Here is a 19,502-nt window from a genome sequence, read left to right on the forward strand (position 1 = left end):
GGGGAGGGAAGGAGGGAGAGAGGAAGGACTAAGACGCTGACTCTGCCCTGCCAGCACTGCAGCACCATAGTAGGAAGTGCACGTGCACCTAGCGAGGTGGGCAGGGCTGACCAGGAGGGAAATGGGGAAAAGCAGGGAAGGTTGTCATGGTTTTAAAGGGACGATTTAACAAAGCCACATGAAACACTCGTGGGAAAGCCACGTTGTGAGGTTACGGGAGCCTCTTTTCTGATAAGAGGTTCAGAGAGGGCCCCTGACTGCCCAAAGTCACACAGCAGGGACCGAGTCGTCAGAGCCTGGGTTTGAGGATGGGCCTCCTCCCTCCCGGGCCTAGGCTGGCCTGGTGTGGAGGCGGGGGAGCCCCACCCAAGCACAGGACAGCCCACCTTGATCTTCCCACGGGCGATGGCTTGGTTGAAGGCCACGGCGATGGCCACACGGCCTTTCTGGTCCGAGTACAGGATCCTGGCCTGGGAGCCCACCACCTGGGGAGAGAAGGGTGAGAGCTGACGGACGCGGGGGATGCTCGGGAGACACGTCCACCAGCAGTCAGACGGCCGCCCCCAGGGAGGCAAGAGGCGGCTCTAGAGTCCAGCACTCACGTCCTGCCCCGCGTGCCCACGTGCAGTCTGGGCCCCCAGATGTCCCTCCTGACCCATCCCCGCAGGGTTAACCCCCAGGGGCCTCCGGGACCCTGATTCGCCTGTCTCCGGGGATATCACCTCCTGTGGGCGTCATCCCGCTCGACCCTTCCCACCAGAGTAACCTCAGCACCCCACAAGGCGGTTCTGACGTGTCTGCCTTGCTCCGGCTTGGCACCCAGAATCTCCTTAGTGAGTCTGTGAGGAAGATGCTACTGTGCTCATCACAGGCCCCGTTCCACAGGTGAGGAAACGGGCCGGGGAGGCTGAGCCCCTGAGCACCGCCACCAGGATGCAGCCCCTTTGGAGCTGGGGGGCAGTCACTGCGGGAAACAAAGGCTCCCGAAAATGAACGATCGTTCATGTTAGCGTTGTTACTGCTAGCACAGCAGTCATCGTTAGCACAGTGGCTCTCAGCCGGGCGACATCTGGGGATGACTGTGGACATTTGGGTGCTGCTGGCATGGGTAGGGACGCTGCTAGGCGATGGTCCCCGTGACCAAGAATGTGCAGCCCCCAGGCGCTCGAAGACGTATTAGCGCCCGTGTTCACAGCAGCCTCATTCACAGGAGCCAAGAGCGGGAAGCAGCCCAGGGCCCATGGCTGGGGATGGATAGACAAGGTGCGGTCCATACACACAGGGAACATGATTCACCTTAACAAGGAAGGAAATCCTGACATGTGACAACGTGGATGAACCTTGAGGACACTGTGCTCACTGAAATGAGCCAGACACAGAAGGAGAGGGGAGGGGAGAGGGAGTTAGTGTCTGACGGGGACAGAGTTTCAGCTGGGGAAGATGAGAAAGTTCTGGAGATGACGGTGGTGATGGTCGTACAACAGCGTGTATGAGCTTAATGCCACTGAGTTGTACCTTCAAAATTGTTCGAATGGTAAATTTTATGTTATGTATATTTACCACAATCAAAAAAAATTCATCCGGCCCCAAATGTCAGCAGTGCCGAGACTGAGAAACCCTGGACTCTCCAAAGCGGGTGCAGGTGTCTCCCTCAGCCGCCCAGGGATGGGGTGAAGCGGGAGCGGGGGAGGGGCGTCCACTGGAGGCCCGCGCATGCCAGCCTCTCAGTCAGCCTGTGGCTTCCTCGGCCTCCCGCTTTCCGCCCAAAGGCCTTACTTTATTTGCGCCAGCTGCCCCAAATCCTTTTTGGAAAAACTGTACCATAAACCAGCATGGCAGCCTTTCAGATTTCCTGGATCCAGAAACAGAAAATGGGAGGAACTGACACAGGATTGCCAGCTTTGTCGAGAGTGTACATTAAAAGAAACAATTAAAATGTTAAAAGGACAACCTTCTGTGATCACCAACTTTCATGAGAGACGAGAGAGGGAGGGAGAGGGGGGGGAGGGATGGAGGGAGCTTTATTTGCGCCAGCTGCCCCAAATCCTTTTTGGAAAAACTGTACCATAAACCAGCATGGCAGCCTTTCAGATTTCCTGGATCCAGAAACAGAAAATGGGAGGAACTGACACAGGATTGCCAGCTTTGTCGAGAGTGTACATTAAAAGAAACAATTAAAATGTTAAAAGGACAACCTTCTGTGATCACCAACTTTCATGAGAGACGAGAGAGGGAGGGAGTGGGGGGGGAGGGATGGAGGGAGGGGGGAGGGCAACCTGAAACAAGGGGGAAAGACACAATGTCCAAGGAACTTTAACTCAAACACAAAGACAGGGTCCTGCTCGCAGGCTCGAGGTGGCGTCCAGCTGGCCACCCACACGCCCTCAGCCCCTCAACCCTGCCGGCCCCTTCTTGGTGGTCGTGCCCCTCCTCTCCGGGCCTCCCTGGACTGGCCCCCCATCTCCACCTCTTGCCCCACCCTCCCAGGCCCAGGCCCCCAAGTCCAACAGCGACGGCCGTGGCATCTCAGGCTCCAGGTAGTTGGCATGAAGGGTTTTGTGGAGAAATGCATTTGTGACTGCTGGGCCAGGAGGCGGCGGCAGCCTGGGTGGACAGGGCTGGATCAGGAAGCCCAGGAGAGGGGGCTCAGAGCTCAGGGGAGGCCTGGCTGAAGCCCAGGCCAAGGACCCACTGGTGCAGCCGTGGCGGCGGCGTCCGGCCACCAGGGTCTGTGGTCAAAGGCCTGTGACCCACACGCCCACGTCTCACTTTACCCTGGTGCATCCAGCTGTCTGTCTCCTCAGGCCTGTGCACTGGCTGTGACCCCTTTGCTTCCCCCACTGTCGCTCCCCCCACCCAACCCCCAACCCCCAACCCCACTTAGACCTGAATCCACAAGTCAGCTCCTCAGAGACACCCTTCTGACAGGTCCGTGTAAACCAGTCCCCACCTCGAGTCATCCGATTGGTGATCACGCTCAGTCACAGAAACGCCCGTCCCCCCAGCCCTGACCCCGCAGAGCGTCAGAGGGCCTGCTCCAAGCCCCACACCACAGCCAGGGGGCACGCGCCGCCTCCAGCATCTCCACCGTGCAGATAGGACGGGAGGCTCAGAGAGGCCAAGCCACTCACCCCAGGTCACACAGCAGAGAAGCCGGGAGACCTGGCTCCGGGGCCCAGCAGGGCAGTGAGGGGAGGAAAGACCTGCCTGACCCTGGTTGCTGCCCCGGAGCCCAGGCCCCCTTCTGAAAGGTCCTGGGCTTCTCTGTCCAGTGGCCCCTGGGTGAGGTGGCCAGTGGGGACATCAACTAATTGGCCCAGGTGGCAAGCAGCACCTCACCCCGGGCACAGTCCAGCTGCCCACCCTAACCCCGCCAGGCTGAGTCCTCACCAGCCGGTGCTGGGAGGCCTCCCGGATCCAGCGGATGTTGTCCACGTACTGCTGCTCCACAGCCGGATTCACTGCAGGGAGAGGGGAAAGGGTGTCACAGGCACCGGGAGCCCCTGCCCCATGGTGGGGGGTGGCACAGACCCTCCCTCGCAAAGGCTGCAGGGCAGAGGCACCTGTTTGTGTCCACAGATGGACCCACAGATGGCCTGGAGCAGCTGTGACACGGAGACGCAGAGGGGCCCGGACATGAGGGAATGGCGCAGATGGACACAGGGGCGGCTACAGGGAGCCAGAACACCATCAACAGGCACCACCCAAGGATGTACCCTGTGCCCATGGGGCCAGGCCGGGGACCGGCAGGGGACCATGTGTCCAGGCTGCCCAGCACCGCCAGGCAGGTGTCTATCGGAGCCTCTGGGGGTCACCTGTGCGCCAGCATCTCCAACCAACAGTCTCACCTCCACCAGCAATGGCCTCCTCCAGCACTGACGTGGCCAGCTGATCCGTGACCACCAGGTCCTGCGGGTCCCCGGATGTGCACACCCAGCGGAAAGGCCCAAATCCCTGGGAGAATATGTCCCTGCAAGGGCAAAAGCCTCGTCACCTGGGGGCTTCCGGGCTGGCTGCACCCCCTGACTGGGGTCACCATGGTCCATGGTCGGCGAGGCCGCAGATGCTCCGGAACTGAGGAGGTGAGGGCTGTGCGCCAGGCGGGTGGTTCGTGGGGGCCTGTGTAGTGAGTGGGCGTCAGTGTCCACAACTGCTGCCGGAAGCCCCTAAGCCACGAACTGGACGGTAACTTCCCCCAGCCCCCTCTGTCCCCTCGGTGTCCTTTCCCCCAGCTCCCCTCTCAGAGCTGTACCATCTCTGGCTGCAGGAGCAGGGAGCTGGGACACAGACAAGCAGAAATTCCTTAAATCGCTGTTGGAGACACAACCTGAAAACCAGGCAACTGCAACTAAATATTGGGACAAACAGCAAAGTTAAAGCCAGATCTGCTGTAACTGGGCTGACCCTCCGAGGGGCCTCCCGGCAGAGGAACACAGCGGCCTCCCTGGGCTCCCGCGCCCACTGCCCCCTGGGGACACCCCAGTGGCCCTGGCCCAACTCTGGCCCCTCCCCTCCCACAATGAACCTCAGAAGGACGCGGGCCTCTCTTCCCCCCCGGGGGCCCCCTCCGGTGCAGATCCGGGGCTGCTGCCCACCCCACCAGACCCCAGCGGCTCAGGCCCGACCTCCATCCACCCTGTCTTCTCCCTCCGGCCGCTCCCTGGTCCCTGCTTGTTCCGGCCCACGTGGCCAGGAAAGCACACAGGCTGCAGGGATCAGGCCCTCCGCCGCCCACTCGTGGCTCGGGTGTGGCGGATCCTGTTCTCTCCCTGAGGCCCTGCACAGGGTCTCTCGTTTTCAGCGCCTTTCCCCCTGCATTTTGGGGTGGAAAGCCCGTGACCCGGTGCCGTGACCACTTGGGGCCGAATGTAGGCCTCAGCACGTGGCCTGAGCAGCGGGGAGAGGAGATCTTCAGACCTGCATGTCTAGGACAGACACTGGAAGGGCCCATCACTCACCCCATAATGTGCTGGACGTACGACGGGTAGCGGAACTCCGTCCTGTTGGCGCCCGTCTTCCCCACGTCAGCCCCTGTGCGCAGAGACCCAGCATCACCTGGAGAAACCCAGGCCCGGCGAGACCAAGGCCCTGGCAGGGCCAGCTTCCAGAAGGGACACGTGGAGCCGACCCGCGGGCCACACTGCCCCGCCCACGAGGCCTGCAGAGCGGGGACCCCCCCCCTCCCTTCTCTCTCACCTGCTCTCTGGGCCTCCAGGAGGAAGGCGTTGCCATAGTCCCAAAAGAAAAAGTTCTCCTGGGCCAGCCTGTTGATGGCCGAGACGTGCCTCCTCAGGCTGCGAGAGGTGCGGTCAGTGGTCAGCTCAGCACCGCCCGCCAGGGCTGTCACCGCAGCCGAACCCCACGAGCCCCACCTCCCTGCTGACTCTTCCCCCAGCTGACCCCACCCCTCCTGGCTCCACCCCAGCTGACCCCACCCCTCCTGGCTCCACCCCCTGCTGGCTCCTCCCCCAGCACCTCCTTCCTGGAAGCCCCCGGTCCCTGCCGGCTCCTCAGGTTCCCCTACCCTTCAGAACCCTGCAGGCAGCCCCTAAACTAGCGCCTATGGGTCGGGTCGTCAGCCAGCCAGCCCGGCGCCGCCAGGACCAGACTCAGTGCTGAATAAGCAACTGCCTCTTGCAGAAGTGCCTCAGGCTCCCCTCCACCAGCACCTGCTCAGCACTCACACGTGCTGGAAGCTGGCCCCAGTGTTTTGCAAATGTCACCCCAGTCTGTTCCCAGCATACCCACAGACCAGGGAGCCCATGACCCCGTGTGACAGAGGAAGAGACAGAGGCCCAGAGACGTTAAGGGTCTTGCCCGAGGCCACACAGCTGCCCCTGGAGAACTGGGCAGAGGCCAGAGCCTCCCAGTCCGAAGCTCCTGCAGGCCATGTGTGCCCCCATCCCTCCCCCGAGCAGCCCTGGGAACTGCATCACCTTTCCTGGACCAGGGCTTTGAAGGCAGCAGGGTCGGAGGCCATGAGGCTCTGGGCCTCTGCGAAGCCCAGCTGAACGGGGTAGTAGCCACCGTTGAACGGGTTGTGGCAGGACGTCTGGTCTGACCCCAGGTCCACCAAAAGCTCCCCCGTCATGTCCAGTTCACGGACCAGGCGCTCCCTGGGGAGACTCAGGTGGTCAGGGCAGGGCAGCCAGTGCCGGGGCCCGAGCTCAGGGTCCAGCCAGGGGGGCACGCAGCGTTTCCCAGCCCACACGCCCAGTCGTCAGGCATGGAGGCTCATCCTGCTTTCCCTCTGGAAAGATCCCTGGTGGGAGGGCTGCCTGGCTGGGCAAAGGCTGCCGTGAGCCCGGCTAGGACCCGGGCCATGAAGGTCGGGAGCAGAGCCTCAAGCTGACACTGGAAGCCTTGTGTCCCGGGAGCACCTGGCCCGGGACCTTGGCTGGGGGGGCTCACCTGGTGTCCCCAAGGCTGCCAACTCCCCCCACTCACCAAAGATCCACCACGTTGCCATGGTAACCAAGGCTGAGGGCCTCCTTCCTCTTCCTCGCTTCCCTGGAAGGGGCAGGGGCAGGACAGATGGCCCATCACACCTGCCCACGGCTACCCACCCCCAACACACAGGCCCCAAGCTGGTGGGGATGCAGAAGGCCCAGGAGGCACCCAAAGCACCTCGTGTGAGCGCAGGCCTGAGATGCAGGGACCCATGAGGTACGTCTTTTGAGGACCCAGGCCTGAGGGGAACAGCAGACTTGAATGCCCTCGGGAGGGCTGGCTGGCAAAGGTGACAATCCCTCCCCGCCCCAAGGTGTAGAATTCGATTAGTAGAATTAGGGCTGTTGCTGCGAGGACTCTAACAGGGATCTTTGTAGAACTCACTCAAGGCTACCCTTAAGTTGCAGGTGTCACGAAAGATGACTCTAAACATTATTTGCGGGACTTCCCTGGTGGCACAGTGGTTAAGAATCCGCCTGCCAGTGCGGGTGACAGGGGTTCGAGCCCTGGCCGGGAAGATCCCACATGCCGCGGAGCAGCTAAGCCCGTGCACCACAACTACTGAGCCTGTGCTCTAGAGCCCGCGAGCCACAACTACTGAGCCCACGAGCCACAATTACTGAAGCCTGCGCGCCTAGAGCCCGTGCTCCGCCAACGAGAAAAGCCACTGCAATGAGAAGCCCGCGCCCCGCTACGAAGAGTAGCCCCCACTTGCTGCAACAAAGGCCCGATGCAGCCAAGATAATAATAATAATAATAAATAAATAAACATTATTTGGAAAAATAAAAGGACAAAAAATGAAAGCATATTGGGGGGAAACAGACCTGAATACATGAAAACCCCACAGACATGGGAGGGTCGCCATTGCCATCTCTGCATCTCCGCAGCTCAGGGAGCAGAAATGTGACCAGACGGCTGCTTACGGCATTTGTTACCCTGATTTGGACTGTGTGTGTTCATGCGTGTGACCGCGGGATTAAGGACCCAAACTTTGTGTGACAAGAGGGAGCCGGCATATGGAAGCGGGACATTTAGAGATGACAGAAATGCCACACTGGTCGCGAGCGTGTGTGTGCGGGTGTGCGAGCGGGCACGTGTGCTCCAGATGCACCCACAGGACCGAAGCCAGATCAGGAGAAACCCTTCATGCCACACTAGGAGGCTGGAACTTCTCCTGTGATTAGTGGAGAGTTTTCTGCCAGATTGCAAAGATCTATGTCCAAAAAGTATGCAGTCTTGGTAATGGGAATATTTCTCCCACTCTGTGTGTCTTTGAACATTTTTACATAAGCCCCCCGGAGACCTTGGGCGAGTCTAATTGCAGCAGGTGGAGCCCCCTGTGCAGAGGCGAACTCCCCACATGGGGCTCAGTTCTGCAGAGCAAATTCGTTGAGAGGATGCTTCAAACAGGGCACCTGATCAGCGGTCTCCAGGGCAGCCCTGCCCCATCCCCACTGAGATAGCTGAGGAGACAGCACGCAGCCGGGAGGGGCCCAGCGCCACAGGACCAGCAGTGGCCCCCATGGGGAGGAGGACGGGCCTTGCAGAACCTGACGGGGTCCTGTTGAGGAGAAGCTCCACCTCCCAGGGGTTGAGCAGATCCAAGCAGCACCTACTGTGTGCCAGGCTCTGGGCTGGACACTGAGGCACCACGGGGAGAAACGCAGGACATGCTCTTTGCAAAACTGTGGTCGAGCGTCAGTGTCACCGAGAAAACTACTGAAGTCTGTTAGACCACGTGTATGGGCCCCACGGATGCACACGGGCTTCCCCCACGCTCGCGGAAGGGACCAGCGAGCAGAGAAACTTCGAAGGTCCCAGCCCGGTCTCCCCCCGAGCCGGACACTCTACCTGAGTCTTTCAATGCAGCGGTCCAAGCTGTCGGTCACTTCCATCAGCCAGCCTTGCTTGTGGCGTTTCATGAGGGCCGCCCCATCCACCTGGGACCACGAGGCACGGGTGTAGATCACCCCCTTTCCCAACAGGGCCAGGCAGACCCTACGAGCTGCTGTCAGTACTTACTCCCCCTCCTGCCTTGCATCAGCAAACCTGGATTTCACTCAGGGTGACGCTGTGCTGGGCCCCAGGGGATGAATCACATCCTACCTAATCACAACTGCCCTCCCACCGCTTCCAGCCTCCCTGGCGGATAAGAACATCCGTTTGATCCCATACTGACTGATGAAGAAAAAAGAGGAGTTTCTAAGGCATTATTTTCCCGCTAAAATAGAGTCAGCATAGCTGGCACTTCTCCTTTGCCCTGCCTTGAATGTAGATGGGATGGCTGGGGCCGGGGCAGCCACTGGTGTGTGCACAAGGGAAGCCCGAGAGAATCTAGAGGCGTTGCCCCTGACATTGAGCTGCTGAGCCAATGCCAGCCCTGCTGGTTACGTGAGAAAAATAAAACCCTCTTTGTGTAAGCTGCTCTCCTTGGGTTTTCTGTCACCTGCAGCCAAGTGGGCTCCTAACAAGTACACCTGTGCGTGTCCACAGGCTTACTATCGGCCAAGCGCAGATCCCACGGGTGCGTGCCCCCATGCTTTCCTCACGGCCGCCCCTCCTCTTCCGCTCCCTTCCCCTCTTCCCGCCGGAGGAACTCAGAGCCAGAGGGAAGGCTCCTGCGCTCTCCCCAGCTCTCCACCCACCGACTGACCGACCGACCGCTCTGTCCGATATGGGGGAACCTGGCTCACTTATTCACAGGCTGTACTCCAGGGACCCAGGGCAAGGGAAGCCAGGCCTCAGGGTGGCGGTTTCACGGCAGAGTGTAGGCAGGCACTAGCCCTGGCAGGTGATGGGCACTTGGAAGGCAGGGGCGTTCGCTGCCCTGGGGACCCAGGCTGGGAGGCTTGGGGGGTGAGGGCGAGAGAAGAGGGGGCAGGCGGGGGTGGGGGGGCTCTGGAGGGGGGCGGGGAGACGCTCCCGCCAGCTCACCTCTGCAATCACGCCGACACACCCCACGATGACGGCGGCTTTGGCCTGAGCCCCACTCATCCCGCCGAGCCCGGAGGTGACAAAGACCTTCCCGGCCAGGTCCTGGACGCCCAGGTACCGCCGCCCGGCATTCAGCACGGTGAGCTGCAGGGTGAGGACTCGGGTTCACGATCCACGCCAGCCTGTCCACCCCCAGGCCCGTGGGCAGGCGTGGCCCGTCTCTCACCACTGTGCCATGGACGATGCCTTGGGGACCAATGTAGCAGTAACTGCCCGCCGTCATCTGGCCGTACCTGCCCACGGAGGGGGAAGCGGGGTGAGCCGGTGCCTGGCGCCCCTCTTCACATGGCCTGAAACGCACTGTCATCACCCCAAGTGCAGCACTACCTTCTCCTTCAGAGACAAAAGAAAGCTATAGAAAAGGCCACAGCCCCCATTTCTGGTCCCACTCAGACCTTTCACAGACAGATTTCATTCTCCAAACAACTGTAGTCAAATCACCGGGGAACATTTAGCCATGTGGACAAGAGCTGACACGGCGCAGCACCTCCAGGCGAGGATGAGTCCCCACGCCGTCCCGTGGTGGCCAAACCTGGGGGAGCTGAGCCGCTCCTGCAGGAGGAGACCCGGGGCCGGGGCAACACAGAGCGGAAAGGGCCGCGGCCTCCCGGCAACACCCCGAATCCAGACAGTCTGCGGGATTCCGGTCCCGGGACGTCCAGACACCGTCACCGGGGCCGGGGAGGGGAGCTCTGCCACCCGTCAGGGGACACCTGAGACTCGGGTGCGGCACGCAGGGCAGAGTCCAGCGAACGGCGTTAGTTTTGTGTGAGCGGTCACTGCTATTTACATAAATGGCCTTGTTCTGTAGGCACTGTTTCTGGAGCTGTGTTTCCCCCAGACACAAGGCCTGTACGGGCCTTTCCATGTCAGCATCCGCAGACCTTTCGTGGCTCCACAGTCAATCCCATCAGAGGTCACAGGATGTCCCCTCTCCCTGTTGGTCAGCCGGGTGGCTTGGCTGGGCCACAGGACAAGGCTGCGGTAAGCGACCTCCCTGGCCCTGCCGTGCCCTCCGGGGTAGAATCCAGGAACGGGGTGCCGGGGCATCAGTGCAAACGTTTAAAGTACTAATAGACAGCATCACATTCCAGAGTGACTGTCACCAGCAGGGCACAAGCACTCCTGTTTGCATCATATGATAATTATCCAACATTTGAGTTTCTGGCAATATGATGGGAAATTTTGCTGTTGCCTTAGATTTACTCTTCCCTGAGGACCACCGAGGTCAGGAGATCCTCGAGGCTGCTGTCCCCCAGCCACTTTCTGGACCTTCTCTCCTCTGGATCAGGGTGGATCCTGATTCTCGCAGATCGGAATGCCAAGCCTGTCCCATAACTGGGACAAAGCACTGGACCATGTAGAACCTCTGCTTCCTCCTCCAAAAAACGGGGAGTCATGACCTCTGCCTTGCAAGCTTGTGTGAATATGACAGGATGTAAGAGAATCATGCTGATATCATAGACATCTACCAGGGAGGCGGGTGAAAGCATCAGACCCCGCCGCAGGGCGTGCTCCCTGGTGGCTGCCACCCATGGCGCCTTTACAGATAGGATCCGAGTTCCCAGGTGGCCCAGGGACACGCGGCAGGGCTGGGAAGCGATTCCGAGTCCTTCTGATTCCATCCCTTGTCGCACCTGATCCACTGCTGCTGCTCCTGAGATTCAGTCTTGGGGGTAAAATCCTGGGGTCCGAGTTGTCTCCATTTGCGGCTTTGACTGCAGTCACTGGATGTGGCCCTCCCGCGCCCCCAGCCTTGCCGTATAGACCTTGACACCCCAGCCTGTGGCTGCCTGTTCCCCCATGTACCCCCCCACCACGGAGAGGACCAGTTCCACTTTTGTCAGCCTGACAGTGAAAAGGCTTTGCCCTGGTCAGCGGTTCTCAGATTCCTTATCCAGGTAACCCCTTCCCACCTCTATGGTGATTTGCATCTTCTCTTTGGTCAAAGAGTGCTGCCTGGGGTCAGCACTCAGGGGCAGCCAGACCAGGTCTGACTCTGCAGCTCTGCCCCTTTAAACTTCTCTCCTGAGCTTGCAGGACAGCAGCACAGGGGCTGGTCCATGGCCACATTCAGGACGCCGACCAGACACCGACTATCCCTCTGCTCCCACTGGTACAGAAGAGGTCGTCAGGCCTCATAATAAATAATAGTAACAGCAACTTATTATATAATAACTGTAACTACTTATGACGAAGGAAAAAGGTAATTGGGTTTCTGAGCCTCAGTTTCTTCCTCCACAAAATGGGTTAATAAGGGCCCCTAGCTCAGAGGCTTCTGTAAATCCTAGAACAAGTGGCAGCGACCATGATTACAATCATTCATAGGATCTCAGCCTGAGGCCCAGCGGGTTGGCCCCCGGCGCGGCAGACTTGCTCTCACACTTTACGTGGTTACGATGCCAGCGCACCGCTCCCAGAGACCCACAAACACGTGCAGATCAGGGCTGTCCTGTCGCATTCTTTACATTCCCGGAACACTGGGAACAACCCAAATCAGGTGGCAAGTGAGCTAAATAAATAACAGCGCAAGCGAGCACTGCCGGTGAAACCCAGCAAGTCAGCCCGAACCCCCAGGAGGGGACAGGTGCAGAGGGCGTGGTCCCTGGCTGTCGAGTCACCCCCGCCGAGCGTCCGCACACGCACGGGATGTCGGGCAGGACACAGGAGACGCTGTGAATTGGGGCGTCTGGGCGGGAGGAGGTTCCCTTCTTGCTGTGGCTCCTTCTACAACGTCTGAGGGAACACCTCCAATCGGAGCGCTAATGTGACAGCGCGCTCAGGGGCTGCACAGACACACGCGTCGTCAGAGCTCACAGAACGGAGCACGTGACGTGCGCGTTTGCGCATTCGTGACATGTAAATTTCACTTCAAGACCAAGAAAACTGTGGGGACTTCCCTGGCGGTCCAGTGGCTAAGACTCCGTGCTCCCAATGCAGGGGTCCCAGCTGGATCCCTTGTCAGGGAACTAGATCCCACACGCATGCCGCAACTAAGAAGCCCGCATGCTGCCACTAAGAAAGTCTTCATGCTGCAACTAAAGATCCCGCATGTTGCAACTAAGACCCAACGCAGCCAAATAAATAAATAAACATTAAAAAAAGAAAAAAATTATGGACAAATACTGAATTCCAGGCAACAATATTTGCAGCTTACTTTGAGATGCATCAAAAAAACGATCGTGGATATAGGGATGGGTAGACAGACAGATAGGAGATCAAGTGAATTTAGTAGCATATTAATCACAGAATCTTGGTGTTCCCTATTAATTCTGTCAATTTTCTGTATGTTTGAAACCGATAGTAAATTGTTGCAAAAGTAGGATTCACATTGTAGGTTCATTTGCTCACACCTATGTGAAAATTGTAGGCATATCTATGAAAACTAGCAGAAAATACATAAATGCGAAGCCGTGCTGTAGAGCTTTGGTTGTGAGGCTTTTTGCAAAGCCGCAGTTACTGCTGCTGCACTGCTCATAATAAAGCCTGGCGGAGGCCGTAACACAAGCGGAAACAGTACTTACATGGTAACCCCCATGGCGAAGAGCTTCTCATACTCCACCCTGGAGGAGTAGTTGGGAATGACCTGCACAAGAGGGCTGGGCTGAGGGCTGCGGGCAGCGCCGTGCCCTTGCGGACGATGGCTCGGTGGGTGTGCGGGCACCTGGCCCTCCCCGCTGCCCTGGGACCCACCATCCCATTGGTGATGACCAGCCTCGGGGCCCCGGGGCTGCTGGGGAAGAGGCCCAGGGGGTGTCCGCTATACATGACCAGCGTCTGCTCCTCTGTCATCTGGGACAAGTAGGACATTGTCAGCCAGAACTGTGGGGAGAGCGAAACACGGGGGCTCTGTGAGCGGGGGCCCTGCACCAGCCCCAAGTCCCCCCCACCCCAGGCCCTAGCCGTCCTGCCCAGAGCCCTCTACCCTCCAGTGGCTCTCCCTCAGGACCTCCGACGTCCCCAAGTAGCCTCCAGGGCTGGGATCTCAGGCATCGGGGAGGCAGAGCCTGAGTCCTGAGCCTGGTCTGTAAGGTGCTTCCAGGCCAGAGGACGTGGGGGAAGAAAGGCCTGGGGGTCAGGGTGGGGCCAGGCCACACAGTCCAGCGTACCTGAGCCCAGTTGCTGAACACCTGCCCATTTCCTCCGTAGGTCACAAGCTCCTGGGGAAACTGGGGAGGACACGATGCTGTCTGAGATGGGGGCCTGGAAGGGAGGCCCCTGCCTGCGCCGGGCTCAGGGTCCAGGTGGCCGATGGCCTCCGAAGGACGAGTGGGGGGCAGGGGAGGAGCCAGAAGGGGCAAGGCCCGGGACAGCGGCCCACCCGTGACCGGGTAAGTGCTCAGCCTGGGGTGAGCGTCAGAGCTGGGTCTGAGAAAACTCCCGCCACTACCTGGAGTGGTCACATCCTAGGACCCTTTCACCCTCAAGTAAAATACTCAGGGATCCCCGAAGCCTAACCTTCCTTGAATATGGGTGTCAGAGGTACAGACTGGCGCTCAAGGATGCCGGGAAAGGCACGTGTAGCCACTGAGCACTTGAGCCACAGCCCGTCTGACAAGCTCTAGGGGTAAAATATACACCTGGTTTCAAAGACTTAGTAGGAAAAAGAACACTACAAAATATTTATATTGATGATTACATGTTAAATGATAATATTTTGGATACATTGGGACAAACTACAGTATTAAATCTGTTTCTTTTCAGTTTGCATGTGGCTCTTAGAAAATGTAAAATTACATGTGTGTCTCTTGTACCAATGCTGGTGTCGTCGTGCTGATGCTGCACCGTAGCTACCGAAAATGCAGCTGGCGGGGGCACCCTGGAGAAGGGGATGATGGCCTCTCTGCACTGTCTTTGCAACTTCCCTCAAATCTACCATTATTCCTAAATTTAAAAGCTTGAGAGCATTTCATGCGTTTCTCCCATTCCGTTTCCACTACTGGCCCCTGGCCCCCGTTTCCTGGCCTTTACCTGGGCCACGGCAGGGTCCAGGTTGTTCATGATCATGTGCATGATAGCTGCAGCCACTCTCGTCCGGCAGGGGTACTGCTCCACTGGGTAGGCCCTGCAAAGGGGGTGCAGCTGCCAGGCCCGACGATGGGCGGGCACAGGCTTCCTTCCAGCCTGGGCTGGGTGCAGAGGTGGACAGCAAGCCCTGGCATCCCGCAGAAGGCGCCTTGGAACTCCGCCCTCCCGCTTTGTGCCGGGCCCCTCCCACCCAGCCCGCCCTCCCTCCCCAGTGGGCAGCCTCCAGCTGGGACAAAGAGGACTGCAAAGCAAAGCTGAGGGCCCTCCTCCAGGTGGACTCGATTCATCCGTCCTTTCCTTCGGGCCATCAGTGCTCCTGGGTACCCATTCTGCAGTGGGTGCCAGGCCAGCAGGCCCAGACAGGAGCGAGGGCACGTGGCTCCCGCTTTGCGGGGTCGTTCCAGACAGTCTGCGCTTCTGGCATTTCCAAGAACAATGGTGCTCAGAGTGTGATGCCCGGGCAGGGGCAGCATCTCCTGGGGACGGTGAGGAAGGCAGATCCTCCTGCCTGGACCTGGCTGCAGCCCCACCAAGCCTGCCCCAGGGCAGACGCATCCATGGGCCTCCTAGTGGGAAGAGCCTGGTCCTCCCCCTCACTGTGTCCTGGCCCCCAGCAGGTCCCTCCAGGGAGCCTCCCACCCTGGGCCCCTGTGGATCTGTGGCCGCAGCACTCACCTCATTTCAAGCTCGGGGCAGAAGCGGTACATATAGATGTGTCCATACAGCCGCAGCTCCTGGGCGAACTCGGGGGCCAGCAGCTCCTGCGTGTCCGGGGGGAAGTACCGGAGGGCGTTCCTCAGCGCCAGCTGGGGGTGGGGGAAGGGGAGAGAGGTGAGGAGGGCGGGGGTGCGGGCTCCAGGCCAAGACCTCCCCACCTGGATTTGCCTCTGCTCCACTCAGAAACCCAGGGCCCCGTCCGGAGACTGCCTGGTCCTCACCCAGGGCCAGTCTACCGTGACGCCTCCTGCAGGAAGCCTTCCCTGACTGCCCTTCCTGCTTCCTGTCGGCAGCCCTCGAGTCCCTCCCTCTTCTTGATCACCGGGGGACCAGGCTGCTTGACCCAAGGCAAGGACCAGAGAGGGGCTGCCCCGAGGCCTGTGGCTACGGCGGCAGGTGCAGACTAAGGGGGAGGGCAGGCTGACAAGCCAGGGCCAGAGGCTCCTTGTGCAAGTGTGGGGCAGCACCCAGCGTGGCTGGTAGCCTCGGGCGGCACACAGCTCCGGGAGGCCCAGGGCAGTGCCTGGAGCCGGCGACAGGCGCCCAGGAGCAGGAAGGAGCGTCTAAGGCTTCTCATCGCCCACCGTGGAGAGCAGCGCAACTCCTGCCCCCGTCAGCCTTCTCCAGGCGGCCCTCGTGCTCCTGTCCGGCCCCTTCCCTTCCCGCTGCCCCAGCCCCCGTGCCAGCTGCCTCCCTGGGAGCCCCCTCCTCGAAGCCCCAGTCCAGACGCCCGTCCTTGGGGGCCCGCCTTGACCATGCGGTCTTGACTCTCAGCAGCCCCATGCTTCTCTCCCAGCCAGGCTCTGCGTCTTTGGACGCTTCACCATTGGCTCCTTGCCTCCCATCAGTCTCGTTGAGCTCAAGCAGGGCCAGGGTCCCGGCGGACCCTTCACAGCGCTCCCCCTCCCACCACCCGGCAGGAGCCTGCGGCTGGGGGTGCGGGGTGACGACCCTGTGTCGGGACGGACGTCGAGGCCGTCCAGCACCGCGTGACAAGGGTGTCACTGGGGGCCTGGGGGCACGTGGGGTGGGAGGAGAGAGGAGGGGGAGGGCGGTTCAGGAGGAAGCCGAGGGCAAGAAGGGCAACGAGGGAAACTCCAGCTCAGGAGTGACGGGGACTTGACAGGGTTTGCACAGCGAGTCCCTCTCTAAGGTCCACGTGGAATAAAGCACGTAATCCCTGCTCTCTTGGAAAAATCGAAAGGCGGCTTGAAATACGTCCACGGGCGGGGCTCAGACTCCAGCGGACTTGAGAATCGCCCAGAGGGTCAGGTGCATCCGGAGGGCTGGGCCCGCCCGCAGCGTCTCTGACTCATGTTTCTGACGGGTTCCCAGCTGCTGCTGCTGGTCTGGGACCCCCGGGGAGGCATGAGCGAGCCCCACGCAGCAGCAGGGCGGGAGGGGAAGAGGCCGGCGTGGGAAGGGCACGCTGCAGAGGGCCAGGGACACGGCTTCAAGGACAGGCAGGGCTAGGCGTGCGCCAGAGCTCAGGAGGGCTGGGCCCTTCAAGGTGGTGCCCGGTCGCCTCGGCCTGGGCCTCTGGGGCCCATGTTACACCTCGACGCAGAGGTTGGGTGGTTTTTTCTATCAGTGTACAGCTTCTAATCAGAGCTTGCCAAGAGAAACTGAACATTTACAGAAAAGTTTCAAAAGCAACGTGTCACACACACACACACACACACACACTCCACGGGAGGCGTGACCTTACTACACGGGTCCTAATACATCCTACCCAACTGTAGCTTCTTTTCTTTCATTTTCTAACGAATACTGGTTCCGACCCGCTAAGCCCACTTCACAGCTGGTGGGCTATTTCTCCTTGTGTACAATTTCCATCTCAGGATTCCTGAGTTTCTCTTCGTCCCTGAAGTTCAGAAAATTAGCCTGGATATGTCTTCATGTGGACTGTTGTACATTGGGGCTTCTTTTTGTTCTCTCGACGATAAACTGTCTTTTTGTCTGAAATTTCACATTTTTACTAGTCCAGCAAAGTTGTCTTCTGTTGTACTTTTCTTCAATAACTTTATCTTCTGTGTCTGAATTTACGTAACAGGCCTGCAGTGACTATTTCTTAAGTGAAAAAATTTAAAAAGCAGCAGCTCTGCTGGTCTGGATTCAATACTCCAAGCTCTGAATGGGGGCATTTCTCGGGGTCAGGACGAGAAAATGCAATTCGGACAGGCGTGTGACCCGCCCCCGGGGGGGATGAGAGGCAGCCTCAGCAGAGGAGGCCCCATGAGGACAGGCCAGGTGGAGAGGTGGGACGGTTTCCCAATGAGCTCGGAAAGGCAGGCACAGCTGCCTACCGGGCCCTGCTAAGCACCGGCTGGACCAGCCCGGGAGGCCGCCCGCCTGCTTCTGCATCTCTCGGGGCGCCAGCTTGGCCGTGTCGCTGGAAGGACTAATGAGATAACACGCACGGCCCAGCACACAGTGCAGCGCTGCGCCCTCCTGTTCCTGTAAAGACACCCAAGCCAGAGCCTGGGGCATTTCCTGCTTCTCCCCCTCCCGAGCTTTGCAGCTTCCTTGTTAAAAGGTCTTCAGTTTACTTCAAATGCTGCCAGGAAGAGCCCGTGGGGGCCACACTTGGGGATTCACCCCCAGGGTCAGCTGGCGCTCATGCCGCAGTGCTACCGCCTCAGCTCCACGGCAAGTCTGCCCCGGAGGGTCTGCTGTGTAGCACGTGGATTTTCACAGGTGAGATTGTGGCCTGTTAATCATAGAAGGCAGTTATCAGTGCGCTCTTACTGGCAAAATCAGAAGCATCTAAGGCACATAAACCGGACAGAATTCCAGAGACCTCCATCTCGCCGACCTTGACCTCACAGGCATAAGAAGTGGACAAGCTCAGGGGCCTGTACCCTTAGGATCATGGGATTATTTCATAAAAGTCCCGTGTTCAGCCATTGGGCTGGAGAATTCTGGGTGCCTGATGGGATGGGGAACAGAATTATGGCCCCCACCGATGCCCACGCCCTATTCCCCGGGAATATATTACGTTACATGGCAAAAGAGACTTTGCAGATGTGATGACGGAAGGATTTTGAGATGTGAGGTGATCCTGCCTATCCAGGTCAGCCCTAGTAATTACAAGCGTCCTTCTGAGAGGAGAGGGGAGGCTCAGAGTAGGAAAGAGGGATTTCAACGTGCTGTGCTGCCAGCTTTGAAGACAGAGGATGGGCCCAGGAGCCCAGGAACGCAGGCGCCCCCTGGAGGCCGGAAAATGATGCAGCAGGGCTGGCGCTTGAGGAGGCTCTGAGGGGAGAGTCCCTGCCCTCGCCTTTTCCGGCCTGCACACCTCACCTCCCTGAGCTTCAGCCTCCTCTTCTGTAAAATGAGCAGACGGCCCCCACCTCACAGGGCTGCTCACCCGGCACCTGGCACACATGGGCCACTGGGGGCCCAGCTGCCAGCACGACCGTCCGCACACTCATGGCCTCCACGCCGGGCCCCTGTCCACCTGGGCCCCCAGGAGCTCTGCCCCAGCCCTCGCTCTCTGTGGGCAGCACGCCAAGCAGCAACTCACACTCCTGCTCTGAGACCTTCATGGGCTCCTGAGACAGTGCACACTGGTAGGCATCCAGGCCCCCCAGTAGTCAGGCCGGGCCTGGCTCTTGAGGTCGGCACCCAGCCTGGGCCTACGCGGGGCCTCGTCCACCCCAGCTCACTTTGCACAGGCCCGTCTCTGCATCTCCGCTCACTGCCTCCTTCTGTCCCAGATGCCTCGCCTCTCAGATCTCCAAGTCTGGGAACCTTGCCCCTGGTGCCAAGACCACCTCCTCCAAGAAGCTTTCCTAGGTTTCTCCTGCCCGCTGAACTCTTGGAGGGTGTTGGTTCGGGCGCTTAGCACATGGTCTTGTTCACTCATTCAACAAACAGCTCTGACATCGCTGAAGACCCAGAAGTGAGCCCCACAGAACCCCACCCTGAGGAAGCTGAGGATTATGGTCAGCAGTGGTGTGAGGTCTTCAGACCTGGGATCTCAGGTCCAGCACAGCCCCTGAGGGTGGGGCACGCTTTGGGGAAATATCGGTAAGAGAAGCTGCACGTGGGGGAGCGGGGATGCCGAGGACGTCTCTAACAGGATGTGACGAGACCCTCCCTCTGCACCACAGTCCCACAGTGACTGAAACGCGACAGCCAGACCATCCTCTGCGTTTCAACAGAAATCCACTTAAAGAAGAACAAAGTGTGGAGCACGTTTTCGTTCATCCAAACCACGAAAAACAACAAAAGTTCAAACAATGGGGCAGCTCCAAACCCACCAACACGAACAGCCTCAAAAGAAACCAGCCTGTATGGAAAGCTTCCA

The 19,502-nt window shown here is 59.4% G+C and overlaps 1 protein-coding gene across 1 annotated transcript in view; it reads right to left on the bottom strand.

Moving 5' to 3' along the window:
- The window catches only part of UROC1 (urocanate hydratase 1), a 30,820-nt gene that overhangs the window by 9,403 nt on the left and 1,915 nt on the right, over positions 1–19,502 (bottom strand). The window contains exons 2-16 of the mRNA XM_007465261.1: positions 15,149–15,279; positions 14,417–14,510; positions 13,555–13,614; positions 13,139–13,267; positions 12,970–13,031; positions 9,612–9,678; positions 9,386–9,529; positions 8,303–8,391; positions 6,448–6,510; positions 5,937–6,116; positions 5,197–5,294; positions 4,959–5,031; positions 3,849–3,970; positions 3,391–3,461; positions 387–485 (exon numbers count right to left, since the gene is read on the bottom strand). Coding sequence (XP_007465323.1) covers positions 387–485; positions 3,391–3,461; positions 3,849–3,970; positions 4,959–5,031; positions 5,197–5,294; positions 5,937–6,116; positions 6,448–6,510; positions 8,303–8,391; positions 9,386–9,529; positions 9,612–9,678; positions 12,970–13,031; positions 13,139–13,267; positions 13,555–13,614; positions 14,417–14,510; positions 15,149–15,279 — 1,482 coding nt within the window. The remainder of the gene's footprint in view (positions 1–386; positions 486–3,390; positions 3,462–3,848; positions 3,971–4,958; positions 5,032–5,196; positions 5,295–5,936; positions 6,117–6,447; positions 6,511–8,302; positions 8,392–9,385; positions 9,530–9,611; positions 9,679–12,969; positions 13,032–13,138; positions 13,268–13,554; positions 13,615–14,416; positions 14,511–15,148; positions 15,280–19,502) is intronic.

Source organism: Lipotes vexillifer, unplaced genomic scaffold (assembly GCF_000442215.2).
Source record: "Lipotes vexillifer unplaced genomic scaffold, Lipotes_vexillifer_v1.1 scaffold1115, whole genome shotgun sequence".
In the NCBI taxonomy this organism is placed as follows: domain Eukaryota; kingdom Metazoa; phylum Chordata; class Mammalia; order Artiodactyla; family Lipotidae; genus Lipotes; species Lipotes vexillifer.